The sequence below is a fragment of the Microtus ochrogaster genome, unplaced genomic scaffold (assembly GCF_000317375.1).
Source record: "Microtus ochrogaster isolate Prairie Vole_2 unplaced genomic scaffold, MicOch1.0 UNK56, whole genome shotgun sequence".
NCBI classification, from domain to species: Eukaryota; Metazoa; Chordata; class Mammalia; order Rodentia; family Cricetidae; genus Microtus; species Microtus ochrogaster.
This window is the reverse complement of record NW_004949154.1, coordinates 1,925,530-1,942,174: the sequence shown is the minus strand read 5'-3', so window position 1 is coordinate 1,942,174 and position 16,645 is coordinate 1,925,530. Positions and strand designations below refer to the sequence as shown.

Below are 16,645 nucleotides of genomic sequence, written 5' to 3'. Positions count from 1 at the left end.
TAGGTACCTTGTGGTGGCCTTATCTAATGCATTTTTCTGATGACATAGTGGTCTGTGCCTTTCATTGCCCTACAGTTATTGTCCATCTGTGTAAATCAGAGACAATTGGTAGTAACAAAGGTGCTTCTATCCACGGAGATGAAAAGAACTTGGTCTGTAGGAGAAGAACAGGCTCTCCCACCTCCCTAAAGCCGGTTTGCACAGGCTCTCCTACACCTCCTTCCCAGCCAGTTTTGCACCAAGTAACCTATTTATACCAGCATTTCTGCTGTTTTGAGGCAGAATATCTCTTGAGCATCACCTGAACATTTTCCCCCATCAAAGGGAGCAGTCTGGGTCTGAACCAGTTTAGCTTCTTATTGGTTGCTTCATTATTAAGCTAAAAAGTTGAAATATATTTATTTCATATTTTCATGAGATTGACAATTACCCTGTTAAAATCAATTATGTTTTTAAAAATATTTTTTGAGACTTTTCAAAAATATTACTTATTTGAATGTTTTTGCTTGCGTGTATCTGTAACACAATATGTGTGCAGTGCCTGTAGAGGCCAGAAGAGGGCGATGCCTCCTCTGCAACCGGAGTTACAGGCCCGTGAGAGTCGTGTGGATGCTGGGAATCTAGGTTCTTCACTCGGTGGTCTTAACCGCTGAGCCATCTCTGCAGCCTGAAAGCAGCTATGTCTTACTAGGAAGCCTCGGTTCTGGCTTCAGAATGAATCCTTATTCTTTCCTCACCGCTGCACTTCTGCCCAGACTTAAGATGTCTCTACACTTTAAGAATGTTTCACTCTAATTATTGGAGAGGTTGAAACAGGAGAATGGCAAGTTCAAAGCTTGTCTGGACAGTTTTGGGAGTCTCTGAAAGTAAGAAGAAAACAAAAGGCTGGTGCTGGAGAATGAGCTCAGCGGTGGAATGTTTTCCAAGTCTACTATGTATGCCAGGCAGCAGATTCAACCCCAGACTTAGGGTTTACGACCACCAGGGGGCGTGGAAGCCTTCGCTTGTCCGCGTGGGGCACAGTGGTAGACGGGCGACCACCAGGGGGCGTGGAAGCCTTCGCTTGTCCGCGTGGGGCACAGTGGTAGACGGACCGGAAAAAGGGGGTTGGAGTAGAGAACCGCAGGGCTGGCTCGTCAAAGCCCAGCCTTTCTTGACTATCTTTATGGCAGCGGAGGAAGTCAGTAGGAGAGCGCACACCGCAGAGGGCAAAGTCCGGTTGGAATTAAGAAAGTATCTATGACCTTTAAAACTGAACGCAAAGCGCAAGATCCTCCCTGAACTAAATCTTCGCTGGCTCCGATTTTTGACCACCATCCCGCTTGACGTGTTATCCAAAATCAAATAGGGAGGAGACGGGGGGCACTGTTGAAGAGGGAAGGACAGTGAGAGGAACCCCACTTTTTCACAAATTCTTCAAATCCCGAGGCTCTTTACAGCAAGGGGATGTGTGGGACTTTTCCAAATCAAACGTCTTTATCCTACAACCCTGCCCTGTAGTTACAAGTCAGTCACTTCTTTTCTCGCATAGACTTCGCAGCTAACTGCTAAGTAGTTTCTGATTTAAGGCTATGGAAACGGAATTCTCTCGAGGAACAGGATTTCCCTAACAGTTATTCAAATTGTTAGTAAAAGATGACTGAACCGCCTACACGTCTCCAAGAGGCCCCAGGGCCACCAACAGCATAACTCTCAAATTCCTAGCCACAGCTCAAATCCGGAGTTTCATCTTCAGTTACGTTCTCTGGAACCGGTCTCTGAGCCGGATCATACAATTCTCTACCTCGCAGATCCGAACTTTGAGGCAGAATATCTCTTGAGCATCACTCGAACATGTTCTCCCATCAAGTGGAGCAGGAACCAGCTTGTCTTTAACAGGACGAATCCGCGGAGGGCTGGACAATATGGACAGTACGGAAAATATGGAATCGAAGCCAGACAGATCTCTTCTCTTTTTCTCTGTCTTGCGGGACTGGGGACCCCGGACGCTCCTGCTTCTTGGGATGCCACGACGCACCGATGGCGCTGTGCGCGTGCGCGCGGGCCCTTTAATCAGGAGCGCGGGCGCGGCCCAGGTACGGGGCGGGTCCAGGGGCGGGCGAGCGCTGAGCCGGCGCTGGTCTGGGAGCCGGATTTGGAGCGCGGCGCCGGCGGGGGCCGGAGGGGGCGGCGCGGCGGACCTCGGTGGCCTCGGACGCTCCTCCTCGTGAGCGGCCGCCGCCCGCCTCCGCCTGCGCTAGCAGCTCCCTCGCCCCGGCCGGCACCGGCTGCCGCTCCAGGCCGCTCACCTGGGACGCGCTTACCTGGGACGCGGTGCCCGCCGCCCGCACTTGGGCCAGGATGAAGGACCGGCTGGAGCAACTGAAGGCCGTGAGTTTGTGGCGCCTGGGGATCCGGTGGGCCGGGGGCTGTGGGGGATCGGCCGCCAGGAGGAGAGGCGTGGGAGAGGGGCTCCCCTTAGCTCCCCTAATCCAGGTCGCGGGGGTGCTCTGCGCGCTAGGCCTCTATCTTAAGCCCCCGCCTCATCCCGCGGAGCTCTGTACCCTCCCCTCCCCGGCAGGGTCACGTGCTCGGTGATTCACCACCTAGCCCGATTTCCCTGAACGCCGGTAACCCTCTCATTCCCTGTCCCCCCCCCCCCCCAACCCCCACAGCCAAGCTGACCAGTGTTCCTTCAGACCTGGATCCACCCCGGTGCTTGAAATCAGTGGGGCTTATGAGGTCAGGGGACTCACCCTCACCATCTGCCTTCTGTCGCCTGGCACTGTGCCCCAAATCGGTCTCCTCTCCTCTTCCTTATTTCCCTCCCGGAGCACCGGGCAGGGCTACCCCATCCCCGGAGTAGCTGAGAGTTCCGGGTGACCTCTGGAGCTGTAAGCTTGTCAGGACCTGGGACGGGCTCCCCTCCTACCAGCCGGTGGTCTCTACTTTTCCTCGCATCCCCTGAGACAGCTGTGGTCGTCTCTGCCGCACAAAAGCTGAAAAGCTTAGGTCACTTGCTTGTTTGAGCCCATTTCCTTGTCTGTCGAGTGAGAATCACCCTCCCTTAGAGGTCTGGAATGAAGATTGAACGACACGGTGGGACTTGATATAGGGAAGTGCTGAAGGATGAAACTCTGAGATATAGATTCATTTAGTAAGTCATTGAGTACCTTCTGCTGGATAGGGTTAATGTGTGAAACTTTGGGGACCCACCCAGTGATACAGGCTGGCCCTTAATGGAATATAAAGCCCAGCCCTGGATATGCACAGCCAAGCCCATCTACCTGCCACACTAGAAGCTTCGGCCTCAGTGTTTAGACCTGGGGAAGGCCTCACTGAATCTTCCCAGGTGATTAAGGAGCTCCTTAGAGTTGGGAAGTATTAGCCTGCATTAGCACTGAGGCTTTGTCCTGCCTGGCCCTGCTGGCCCTGCTGTTTACTGGTTATCCTTTAAACTCCAAGCTTAAGTTTTGTTATCTGTAAAATGAGTAGTGTGCAAGCTAAAAGCAAGCAAGCCTGCAGGAGAGCTTTTTGTATGACACGTAGGACTTAATAAATAGCGTTATGCTAATAACAGTTTTTTTTTTTTTTAAATAGAAATGGTGGCAACCAGCGGGTTGATATTGTAATTGTCTTTTTTTCTTCTCCCTTGCTAGGGTGAGATCTTCCTGACCTGGTTCACGTGCTCTGGATACTGGGCTGTAGTGTAGGCTTAGAAGGCAGAGAAGAAAGGGCAGTTGCTTATTTAGTGGGAGGGAGCCTCTGCCCCAAATTTGCTCTTTTGTATTTGAACCTCAGGGCATCCTTGTTAAGCACAAAATTTACTTGTCTCTGTTTTATAGGTGGGAAAACTGGAGCTCACTAGGGGGAGGGACACCTCCTGCCAAAGAGTTCAAAGCTGAATAGCAGTCAGAGGCAGCTTCCTTTCCTTAGTGAGGGGCTCTGGACTTAGTATCTGGACTAAGATACTCCCTGACTCTCTTCAGTAGCTGGTTGTCAACACAGTAGTCTTAAGTGAGTTTTGAGTCCCAAGAATAAGGCATTTTCCAGGAAACCAGAGCAAATCCCTATGCCTTTCAGTCCTCCAGGGTGAAGCCTGGTAAACCAGGGCTAATGACATGTTTCTCCCCTTCAGCTCTTTGGAATGTAGGGAAAGTGGGCTGCTGGTGCCGCTCTATGACAGTGTCTGAAACCACAGGGAGGCTGCTGTCCTGCTCTAGAGCCCTGCAGTGCACAGAGGACTGGCTTCAGGTTCAAAGACTTCTCTAATTGAGGCTTTGACACCCAATAGCTGGGATCCTTTTGCAACTTTGTGCTGCTGCCTCTGCTTCTGCTTCTTGATTATTTTTATTTATCCATTGACAATTCCGTACATGTGTACAATGTATCTTCATTATATTCCACCCAAATCCTCCTCCCTCCACCGTCCTCAGGTAACCTCCAATGCTCCCCCTTTTGTACCTTTGTGTCTTCTTTTTTCTTTTATTTTCCTCTTTACAATTTTTATATAACCAGCTGAATCTGGGAAGGGTTGCCTGCATGCAGATGAGTATGGGACCATCTACCAGGGCCTGGGCAGCCTACCAGGTCCAGAAGGAAGAAAAAAAATTCCCCCTTTCCTAGAAACCATCAACTGCCAATAGCTCCTCACCTAGGGGTAGAGCCTCGTGAACCCTCCCCCACCTGTGGTGGAATGTTGACTGACTAGATTTTGCGTAGGGAATCACACCTTCTGTCCATGGGTTCATGAGTGCTGCAGTCCTGTCCGTCCAGAAGACAGCGTTTCAGAGCGTTTCTCCTCAGCCTGGCTCTTAAGTTCCTTCTGCCTCCTCTTCCACTATATCCCATGAGTCTGGATGGTGGTGGTGATGTGAGTGGCCCAGCTAGGGCTGAACACTCAACTGTCACTCACTTCCAGCATGGGCCAGCTAGGAGTCTGCCTTGACTGCTGCCCACTGCACCAAGGAGCCTCTCTGCCCACGGTTGAGGGCAGCACTGATCTATGGGTATCAATGTAAACATTGAGAAGGCACTTGGACAGCATGACCACTTAGCAAAGCATCAGAAGGAGGTATCTTACCCCCAAGCTTCTAGATGCTTCCTATGTAAAACAAAATTCAGTTGTCTCAGAAGATACTTCTGCCATTATTAATGGTTTCTGTGAAGGATGTTAAGGTTTCTTAACCATTCTGTAGTGTGTCATCGCCTTCTTCCACTCTGTCCCTTAGCTCAGGAACCACCTTTTTTGCAACAAGATGGGGCATGGTCTCTCTCTGATTCCTGTTATATACCAAAAACCAAACCAAAACAAAACAAAAATCAACAGCAAAACAACAACAACAAAAAAAAAACCAAAATCTAAAACCAAAGCAAAATAAAAATATTTGCTAACCCGTGCATGCAGTACATTTCCCGTTGAGCAGCCAGTGCAATGAGTGTCTTTCTAAACCCCAGGCGGAGAGGATGATGGCTGCCTTCAGATGCTGGGGCTGTGTCATGTGCTTGAGACTAGTTGAGCTGTGAGTAGATAGGAAGCGAAGATGTGGGGCTGATGGCTAGAAATCAGACATCTTTAAGAAAGTAATTTAAAAATAATGTAATTAACAGTCAGGCGTGGTGGTGCACACCTTTAATTCCAACACTCGGGAGGCAGAGGCAGAAGGATCTCTGTGAGCTCGAGGCCAGCCTGAGCTACAAATCAAGTTTTAGGATAGCCAGGACTGTTATACAGAAAAGCCATGTCTCAGGAAAGAAAAATGTAATTAGTGGCCCAAGGATGGGGCAGGCCAGCTGAACAGGTCCTGAGTCCTCCAGCATGAGAAGCAGGAAGACTGTTGAGGTATTGAGTGCTGTAGGGATTTGAGCATCTCTTGAGGGAGGGACGAAGAGTGAGATTGAAGGCCTCCATGGACCCTGAGAGTGTATGCTTCTGTGAGATGTTTTTTATTTGTCTTACTATTCTGGAGTCCACAAGGGTCGAGGCACCAGCGTCACAGCTGTCAAGGGGACCACTGTGCAGGTGAAAAAGAGATAATCTATGACAATCTCTGATGGCTATCTACGACAGTACACGTGAACTGTCCGCACTTAGCTCCTTGGGAGCAATGTCCTCCCTAAACCACAGGGCTAAGTGTAGTCACAGGACCTGGCTTACCTTATCTGCTGACTCTTCTCCTTGGGGCCATCAGTGTTTTCTTGTTGACCTGGAAGTTTGCTGGGAATGTGCACTGTCTGCTCCTGGCCCTTCTTACTAGCTGAACTTTGACTCTACCGGACAGCTTCTAGCCAAGAAACCTTTTGTGTGCTCCTGTTTATATTCAGTAAACATTTGCAAAGTGCCTATTGTGTGTCAAGCCCCCACAGTAGATGCTGGGATGTAGTATCAAGCAACACTTGTTTCTGGCACTTAGGAAGTTCACAGTTGGGTGGAAAGAACAGAGGATTAGACAACATGACGTGTACTTCTTGTGATAGCAGCAACTACTGGAAGACCCTGCTGACTGGCCTCTAGGAGACAGGAGATGAGTCTGGGGGTGCTATTCCCAGCTGTCGTTTTTCAGTGGAGGTCCCTCTTCTAATAAAATAGAAGTTATTTGGAAGACAATATGGATCCTAGATTTTCTCTCCCTTTGGTGGGTGCTTCATATATAAAAGCATCAAGAACATAAAAACATGCATGCTTGCATCCAAAGAGGGGTTTAGTGGTGTGTGTGTGTGTGTGTGTGTGTGTGTGTGTGTGTGTGTGTTTGTGTGTGTATAGTAATCCTGTCCAGCATAATCAGAATTTTTTAGCTGTATAAGAGGTTTGGCAGAATTATTGTACAAAGTCCTTATCTTAAAGAGTAATTGGTCAAGTTGGGAAAACAAATATATTTCATGGAAAGAGAAACAAAATAAAGCCAACCTCATAATAAAAACAGAGTAGCCGGTGATATATAGAATCAAGGTCAAGACTTTGAGCCCTCCAGAGACCTACAAACAACTAAAATGACTTGGATGTATTGGACATTCTAAGACCAAGACCATTAGGGGACTGCAATGAATCAGTCGCTCAACAGCCTAGGCTTAACTTTTGACTCTGCCTGTCTTGGTCTTGCTGCTACCTAAAGGCCTGCCCCTGTCCTTCCCCACCAGGAGTTCCAGATCTCCGTGGACACAAAGTTCCCCTTAGAGTAATGTGCTGTAATCCTCTCAGAAATCAGGGGCTGCACCTTTGCATTAAAGCAAATTTAGTCAGCGAGTGTTTACCTATCTGCACTCTGGGCTTTGGATCATAATAAATCTTAACATACCAACTTGCCCTTTGCTGAGATCCCATTTTTCTTTAGTAATAGGATTTCCGCCCGGTCTGGCTTCCCTCTGCATCTCTCGCTGTGCCAGGGAGGGCTGTTTTGCTGTCGGTAGACAGAAGCTGGGATGAGAGTGACGGGGATTGAGTGGGGATTATAGACCCATCAGCTGGAGCCCAGAGAGAAAATGCTGGGATGAGAAAAGGGATTAATTTTATTTTTATTCCTGTGAGCTTGGGGGAGGTTAGGGGACTAGCAGGAGAGGTCCATATTGTCCTCTCTCCCTCCCCAGTGCTGCCTTCCTATGCTGTTATTCTTGCACCGTTCCCCAGATTCATTCTTTGCAGGATTCATTCATTCCCTAACTGCAGCCTAGTCTAGCCCAGCCATTGCATGAGCTTTGTGTTGGTTTGCAACTAAGTAAGTTAGTGCTTTTTTTTTTTTTTTTAAATGTATTACCACTGAGTAGGTTTAAAACCTACTAACATTATCTTTTTTTTTTCTTTTTTTCTAAGACAGTCTAGTCCTGGCTCTCCTGGAACTCACTGTGTAGACCAGGCTGGCCTTGAACTCAGAGAGATCTGCCTGCCTTTGCCTTCTAACTGCAGGGATTGAAGTTGTGAGCCGCTGTGCACAGCTTCACTAGTCTTCATGAATTACTCTTTGTATTCTAAGTCATCTCTTTAAGGCTGGTGACTCAAATACTTGTCATGTGAACTACGGCAAGTATCTCTTATTGAGCAGATTATTACTGGGCAGGATTTTGGGTTGATGCCTGGCACACCTTCTCTCCAGTCCTCTCAGTTCTACAAGGGGAGGTGGCAATGTCTGCCAGTTCTGCTTTACAGGTGAGGCTTGGGTTTGATTGAGATATGTCCTCAGCCAGGAAGTGGTGGGATCAAGAACGAACCTGTCTGTTTTGCTTCTTATCTTCCCACACTGTCTCAGACCACAGACTGCCTGTGTACCTCCTCCCCCCAAGCCATAGGAGATCGTGAAAGGCCTCTGGGGTCCCAGCACCCAGCATCCTGCGTGGCAGTCACATGTTACACCTTCTCTGTCTGCTGGTCCGCATCAGCTTGACTCTTACACACTGACATATCCCTTACTCATTATTATGGTTGATGTTTTTTGTTCCACTCCCTGTGGTAGGTGATACTTTACCTGATTGGAGTAGAACGTTTACTCAGGGAATCCATAACTTAGCTAATGAAGCCAGAAGTCACTTGTTCATCCCCAAGGTCAATGAATTCCAAGGGTCTTCCCTTTATCAAAATTCTAGTGTCAGGATGTCACAGAGGCTGTCTAAATGAAAACCTCATTTTTCCCCTGGTAAAATCCTTCTTATCCCCTAAGGCTAGGCTGTGGCATCATCACCATGGGAAAGCTTCCCAGGTTAAGTACGTAACTGTGCATTCCCTGATGCCCTCATTTCTTTATTTTGTTGATACAAACATAGCCATATGGTGCTAGTATTGCAGTTTCAGAAGCTTCCAGTCCTGTCAGGTCTGGGGCCCTGGAAGAAAGCAGACCACACACATATGTCATTTATTTCCTTCCCAGTTGAAGTGTAAACCACTGGGTACTAAGCCATTCAGTAAGTGGATGGAGTTACGCCGTTGACGGCTTTACTTCTACGCAGATTGTGTAGTTGCCGACGGTCCTTGTCTTAGTCTCCTTTGTGTATGGCCCTCTTCAGCTTTCTCCCACCACTGTCTTTCCTGTTAGGTCACCTGCTTTGTGGCCTTTGGCTGTTTCTGTGGCAACATTTCCCAGTGTGTGGAGACAGAGTGAAGTTCAGCTCCCACCTAAAGAGATTAGTAGAGTGTGTACTGTCTGGGTATGCCAGCTGTCTGGGTTAGGGCAGCTTGGTGTGGCATGAGGTTTGTTTAGTTCTTTAAATTCTTTCTTTTAAAATGCTTTCAGGTTCATCAAGGATAAGACAGAGAGATCCTTTCTACTCGTCCAGTTGCACCCCTGTTAATGTCTCACTTGTATATTCATCAAACAAAAAAAGTGATACTGGCACAAGATTCCTCACTAAGCACCAGGCTTTCTCTGGGTGTTTTTGTTATACCACTAAAAATCCCTTTTCTGTTTTAGGATTTAAGCCAGGACACCTCAGTGTGTCCGCTTCTCATGCTTCCCCAGCTTCCTCTGTCCTGACACAGTTTCTTGGTCCTTCCTGGTTTGTCATGACTTTGTTGGCATGACATCCCACTTTAAAGTTGGAAATGCATGTCTCTGGGCCAGGACTGCATGCTGCAGCTGGAGTGGGGGGAGGGGTAGGTTGAGAACAGGTTCCCCTGGCTCGGGAACACAGCTGTTGGCACGGTAGCTGGCATCTTTCAGCATTAGTTCCTGGAAGATAGTGCAGGGATTGCATGTCGTGGTAGATAGGAAGTGCACGCCTTTGGAGAGCCTTCCTCTCAGCGCTCAGTCAACACTGCCTGCTCGGCTGGGATGTGATGCTGTAGAAGGATCATGCTGGGAAAGAGGATAGGGAAAGGAAGGATCCAGCAGATTTGAGGAGGAAAGACCTTGTCCGTTTCTTCCTCCTCTCTGGACTGGAGGAAGAGGAAGAGAGTCAGAGATAGGCTGGGTCAGGGGTTGAAAGACCTAAAGGGAAGCTGAGCTCAGAAGGAGGAAGAAGAGTTTTCTGTCCTGGCTTCAAGGATGAGAGTGAATGTAGGGTGTGGTGTTCTCACTCAGACTGGTCTTGCTGGAAATTTCCTCTGGGTAAATCAACTCAGTTTTCCCAAACGTTGTTTTGCATGCACTCTCTTAGAAGCTCCCCTCTGAAAGGCTCTCGTGTTTGGGTGAGGTTGGGCACCCTGTCTTCTGTGTATAATTTCTCATTATAATGCTGCCCCCCTCCTCATGTGGTACTGTAGTCATCTCTTTGCCCTGCTGTCTCCCAGTTTAGCCGGAGAGAACCTGGAGAGTCAGGGATGCTGAGTTTGCCTTGTGAGTCTCCAACACTTGGACCATTACTTGGCAAGCGTCAGATGTTCTTCTGGTAGGAAGAATGCAGGAACACATAAGCCTGTAGGGGGGGAGGAGAGTCTTTTGGGTGTGGTGGTTGGTTATGAAACCTTGAGATCCTCCTCCAAGTTAATGCAGTAATGAAGCTTAGATCATATTAAAGAGAAGTCCAGAATGAACATTGTTCCTTATTAGCCCGGTGATTCTGAAGGAATTAACCTTCCTAATTTTTATAGCTGTAACATCTACCCAGAAGGCCTCCCTTCATCTCCTTCCTTTCATGAAAATGTTCAGTGTTCTACTCTGGATCTAGCTTAGGTCTTGAGAAGCAAAACCAGGTGGTAGTAACTCAGGATGTGGGAATGGGATTTCAGTGTTTATTTTAACAAACAGAATGGAAGGCATTTTGAGACATATATAGAAGGTTAAGAAATATTGACCCTATACTAAGACCCAAGAAACGATTCAATTCCATAAGCTATGAGTCAGTGATAGTCTTAGAGTAACAGTATAGCAATAGTCTTCTAGTTTACTCTTGTAGGAATTTCAATAGCTTCTTTCTAAATAACACAATAAAAGTCAAAACAGAAAGGACAAAGTATTAAATGAATGATAGAAAGAGTGGTAATTTTTTTTTTTTTTTTCGAGACAGGGTTTCTCTGTGGTTTTGGAGCCTGTCCTGGAACTAGCTCTTGTAGACCAGGCTGGTCTCGAACTCACAGAGATCCGCCTGCCTCTGCTTCCCGAGTGCTGGGATTAAAGGTATGCACCACCACTGCCCGGCAAGAGTGGTAAATTTGTGAGAGAGTTGCTGGAGCACAAACCAGAGAGTCTTGTTTCAAACTCATACATAAGAAAAGTGAAAGGCTTCAAATACATGAACTGAATTCCGATTGTCTGAATTTCCCTCCTCACCCATCACTTCTGAAAACTGGCATTGGAGTCACACGGAATGGGTGCCCCGTGCTGCTCTGCACACTTCGCGTGTAATAGCTAATAGGAATTTTGTGATCAGAGTATTCTGGCCATGTTACAGCTGAGAAAACTGAGGCAGAGAGAAGTAACCTGTTCAGGATGGTAGCTCATAGCCGTGAAGTGCCCTGCTGGGTCTTCACCGCAGAAGCCAGATGTACCTGTGTCTCCATATTCATGGACAGAGGCAGGGATACACGCACGATACCCCTTTGACGTGAGGATACGGGCCCATCTAGCTTAATTTTATGGATGTTGTAGCATCCTCTAAAATAGGTGAAGATTTGTCATTGAGACTGCAGAGAGGCCCTTTCAGGCGCAGGCAGAGGCTCTTATGGCTCTGCTAGAGTAGAGTCCTAATGATGCCATTCAATGTCTAAATTGCTTTGGATGAGTTAATTAACCTAATTAGCAGTTACCCTATCTGTAAGTGGGGAAAGTAATATTTGTCCCTCAGGGTTGGTGTGTGACTTAAATGACACATTTGAAGTCATGGAAGTAGCTGTGACAAATACACATAGTTATCATCTACTGTCATTGCTGTGACAAAGTACAAGCGAGAGTTCTGGGGACTTTGGCTCTTGACATCTAACTGGCTGGTTTTGAACTAATCTGATGATGGCTGTATTCCTCGGTGTCTCCTCCTTTCAGGCAGGGCCAATGTTTTGCCTTTATTTTGCCTTCAGGTAGACAAGACGTTGAAAGGAAAAGCAGGAGGCACACCTCGGGTATCACTGTCTGCCGATTTCCTCTTTATTCTATGCAGAAGATGAAACTCAGTGAAAAGAGGAAGTGTTCTCTCAGGGACGGTTTGTTAATAAAGAAAATTGTCCATGGGAGAACTGAGCGTTGGAAAAGGGTCATCTGCTTTTTCAGTGGAGGAACAGAGCTCTGGGTACCCACTGAGAGCCCACATACTCACTTAGAATTTCTGAGTCTTTAATCAAAGAAGAGGGGCAGGGTACTCAGGTTGGGCCACCGTATGCCCTGTATGCATGTGTCCATATGTCCGGGGCCCTGTGAATGGTGAGTGGTGTCTGTCTTTGGGAGTTCCCAGACCCTGGTTCTAGAGGAGGCAGCTTTCGAGAAGTGGGCAGCAGGGATAAGAAAAGGGGGATGTCATCGTCCCTCTGAATCACACAGGTCAGGAGAAAACTGGGTTTATAGAGCAGAGTCTGTGTGTGGAGTAAAGGACTGTTTCAGCCAGGGGAGAAGACAGAACAATTCATGTTCCGTGCTTGCTAGGAGGGCGCCTTCCCCCAGTTCTTTACTAGCCAACTAAGTCTAGTCCCCTCTCCTCTCTTGATTCATCTCTCTACTCCCTTCTTAGCTGCTGCCTACTTTAGTGATTTTCCACCTCCCTCCCTCCCTCCCTCCCCTCTCCCCAGTCCCAGTGAAGGAAAGACTGCACACTGAAGAGGCGGTGGGGCCCTGGAGTCCCCCTGCTGGGCTCCCCTTACTTGAAGATGCTGGGTGGTTCTGAGGAACATGGGAGGTATCCTGGGAGTTCTCCCAGGCCACAGTGGAGAGCTCAGCTTCTTACTCGGTGAGAAAAACCAATGTTTAATAAAGACATGTATTGTGTCCAAGGCCTACAGCTCCAATTTCACAGCACAGGGTATATTCTGCATGCCTGGGCTGCCAATTTCTTGTTCCAGGCTGCTGCTGGTGGTAGCCTTTGAGCAGGGAGCACTGCAGTAAGAAGGGCTTAGGACAGAGGCCTGATGCCCAAGCTGTGGGCTCTGCAACCAGTAGCTGTAAGACCTTGACTGACTTAACTTCAGACCTCTGGTTTCTAAGCTATAGCATGTAGATGGAATTTGTAGATATGATGTGCAAAAAATGGTAAGGGTGCCTGGCCACCAAGTACCTAGTAGTGGCTATAGGGGGCAAATAAATTTATCTGTTATATGAGCTGATGAAGAATGATCTATGGTCAGACAGACAGAGGGCGGTAGAGAAGGCCCCTGAGAAAAAGACAATCTGCAGAATTATAGTTAAGTAGTTTGAGGTTCCATTCTAGGCTCCTCAACATTCGCTACTCTGCAGAAGGAGTCACCATGTGCCTTTGTCTTTGATATTTGGGGTACACTAGGCTTGAGAAGGGGAGATGAATCCTCGGGTAACTTGCTATTTCCTGAGCCGTTGGTGATATCTTTCATCTCCCCACAGGAGAAGTTATCAGGAGGAAGTGAGTGGCTGGGCTTGTGGTTCTCCTGCACACTTTTCTTCCCGTGGTTGAACTTTCAGTTACTGTAACGTCTTCATTACCACATGTCTTGATTCTTTGATAGTGATGTTGATGTTCTCTTGGTTTGGCTTAGTCATGTGAGTCAAGGATAAAGGGCAGAGTGTGTTTTCCTTGCCTTTGCCGGGGTTTGGGTGCAGACCCTGAGGAACCCGGATTTACCACAGCCACCAGTATCAGAAGAAAAAGAGCCCCTTCCTGGGGTACTTCGTAGAGACGCCAGAGGATGGTTCTGGGTCCAGTGATGTCAGGTGACACATGACCATGGCCTTTTCCTTGCATTTTCTGATGCAGGTTAAATGTTGTTGTTACTTTATGTATTTAGAGGCTATACGTGGGAAGAGCTCTGTCTGAGAAGATGGACATCCAGAATCTATAGTAACCCCATTAGTGTTGGGTATTCTTAACGTTGCGTTTAGCTCCAAAAGCCCTGTTTTACTGTTGACCCAGATTTTTGTCCCATAGAAAACATACAGAGGTCTATATTAATTATAAACTGATTGGCCTATTAGCTCAGGCTTCTTATTAACTAATTCTTATATCTTATATATCTGTGTTAGCCATGTGGCTTGGTGCCTTTTTCAGTGAGGCAGTCACATCTTGCTTGCTCTGTGACTGGCTTCCTCTGTCCTGGATTACGACTGCAGACTGAGCTTTTCTCTTCCTAGAATTTTCCTGTTCTCGTTGCCCCACCTCTACTTTCTGCCTGGTTGCCCTGCCTATACTTCCTGTGTGGCTACTGGCCAATCAGCGTTTATTTAAAATACAAGTGACAGGGTACAGACCATTGTCCCACAGGATTTTACCTTAAAGACCCTTAGACTTACAGTAAGGCTGTTGAGAAGTAGCATTTATGTACAGTGCTTTATTGAGCACACTCACACATACACACATATATGCACACACACATACACACACAAATATATATTCACACGTACATATACACATATATGTATATATGTGCATTATATATAGTCTATTTATAGATTATATAGCTTTATTGAGCTCATTTATGTATATACTGCATAATGTATACATAGTGGCTATATATGTATATAGAAATATATAGACACTATAATGCAATGTAACATGTATATACATACACAGTCACACATATAGACATATAGACACTATAAATATAATGTATATATGACTATGTCTATATACATATACAATTAGACATATAGTCACTATATACATTACACAGTATCTTTATATGTCTATTTACATATTTATGACTATATATGTGTATATACATATACATACACATATAGTCACTACTATATGTGTATGTATATGTATATACATATATAGTCAGTATACACATACACACACACACACAGAGTCATAGGGTTTCTGTTACTGTGAGGAGATACCATGACCATGGCAATTCTTATAAGGGAAACATTTAATTGGTATTGGCATACAGTTTCAGATATTTAGTCCATTATCATCATGGTGGGACATGGCAGCATGCAGGCAGACATGCTGAGAGTCCTATATCTTGATCTGCAGCCAACCTGCCTCCACAGTGACACACTTCCTCCAACAAGGCCACACCTATTCCAACAGGACCATACCTTCTAATAGTGCCACCCCCTATGAGTCTAGCACGAGTCTGTGAGGGCCATACCTATTCAAACCACCACACACATACACACACACACACACACACACACGAGCTCCATGAAGGACCATGGTACTGGTAGAAAGCCCAGTAGCAGGAGTAAACATGACATGTGCAGGAGATGTAGGATCAGGTTGGTTGTGACAGAAAGTGCTTGGTACCAAACAGGGAGACTGAGACTCTTAAGACAGGCATAGTCATCTTCTAAAGCATTTTAAAGAGCAGACCTTTGATTTTGTCCAGTGATACAATATACATATATATATATATATATATTATATATGGGAGATATTTGGATTGGAAAAGAGATGAAGTGGTTGGGGAGGTTGTTGCAGTGGCACAGAGCCTGCTACTCAAGCAAGGTCCTGTGTCATAGTTTCTGCTTTATAGATGAAGGAAAGGAGGCTCAGAGATGCTAAACCATGTTTTAGGGGTTCAGTAACTATCATGTGATAGGACCACATTATAATCCTGGTTTATGTTGCCCCAGCAGAACTGTCTTACAGTTGCAGCCTTTAGGAAGGGGGAGGGAATGGTCTCTTCCTCCTCACAGGGATTCTGTTTTTCTATGCTTACATCTTTAATGCTAGGTGATGTGGAAATTGACACCTGGCAGGTGCTGGTTAGGGGGTGGAGCTCGGTATTGTGCTAAAAGATTTCCATATGTGATTTCTTCAGTGGTCATATAAGTAATAAAGTGTGTGGTGTTAGTATCAACAACGTTTTTAAAAAAATTAGGCATGTGTGATGCTTGAGCGAGGTCTCACAGCTTGAATGGTAACAGGTGCTGGACTGAGTTTGTAGGTCACCAAGGACTATCTTTTCTTTTCCTAGTTCACTTTCTCACTAAAGGTGGACTGGCCATTTGTCTCAAGTTGCTCAAAGCCGAGTGCCATTCTGGGCATTTGGCAGTCCTTGTACACTATCTAGTCTTAGAAGCTCATGTTATAATAACCATTAAGTGGCCATTGTTTCCAGCTTCTGGAAACGATCCTTGGTGGCTCACTGCTGTCTGTTACTCCAGTACCAGTAGATACAATGTACTCTACTGCTGTCCATGGGCACTATATGCAAGTGTTACATAGGCATGCATGCAGGCAAAGCAGATTAGTAAATCCTTTAAAAAAGGATGTTCTTGACAAAAGCTTACTAACTTCATCGAGGAAGAATGACTTTGTGTTTTCAAGGAAATATGCAGGCATCTTCCCTGGAGAGAAGATCCTGTTGAGACCTCTGAGAAAGTTGAGTGTTTGAGTAATGGAACATTTTGTCTCAAACATTAGAAAGTGATATATGAATTGAGGCTGCAGGCTACTGTGAATGCATTCATCTCAAAGCGATTCAATTTCTGTTCAATACTGGGAAACATGAAATGAATTATTGACAGGTGTCTTAGTCACTGTTCTACTGCTGTGAAGAGACATCATGACCAAGTCAACTCTTATAAAAGAAAGCATTTAATTGGGGGCCTGCTTACAGTTTCAGAGGTTTAGTTTGTTATCATCATGGTGGATCATGGTGGGGAATATGGTGGCACTCAGG

The 16,645-nt window shown here is 46.4% G+C and overlaps 1 protein-coding gene across 3 annotated transcripts in view; it reads left to right on the top strand.

Moving 5' to 3' along the window:
- The first annotated feature begins 2,091 nt into the window (after positions 1–2,091).
- Stx3 (syntaxin 3) overlaps positions 2,092–16,645 on the top strand; it is a 39,422-nt gene continuing 24,868 nt past the window's right edge. For 2 of the 3 annotated variants that reach the window (XM_026777321.1, XM_013354657.2), the window contains exon 1: positions 2,096–2,370. In XM_026777321.1, coding sequence (XP_026633122.1) covers positions 2,341–2,370 — 30 coding nt within the window. In that variant the 5' untranslated portion in view covers positions 2,096–2,340. Of the gene's footprint in view, positions 2,371–16,645 lie in introns of all 3 variants that reach the window. The other variant, XM_026777320.1, reaches the window with a different exon arrangement.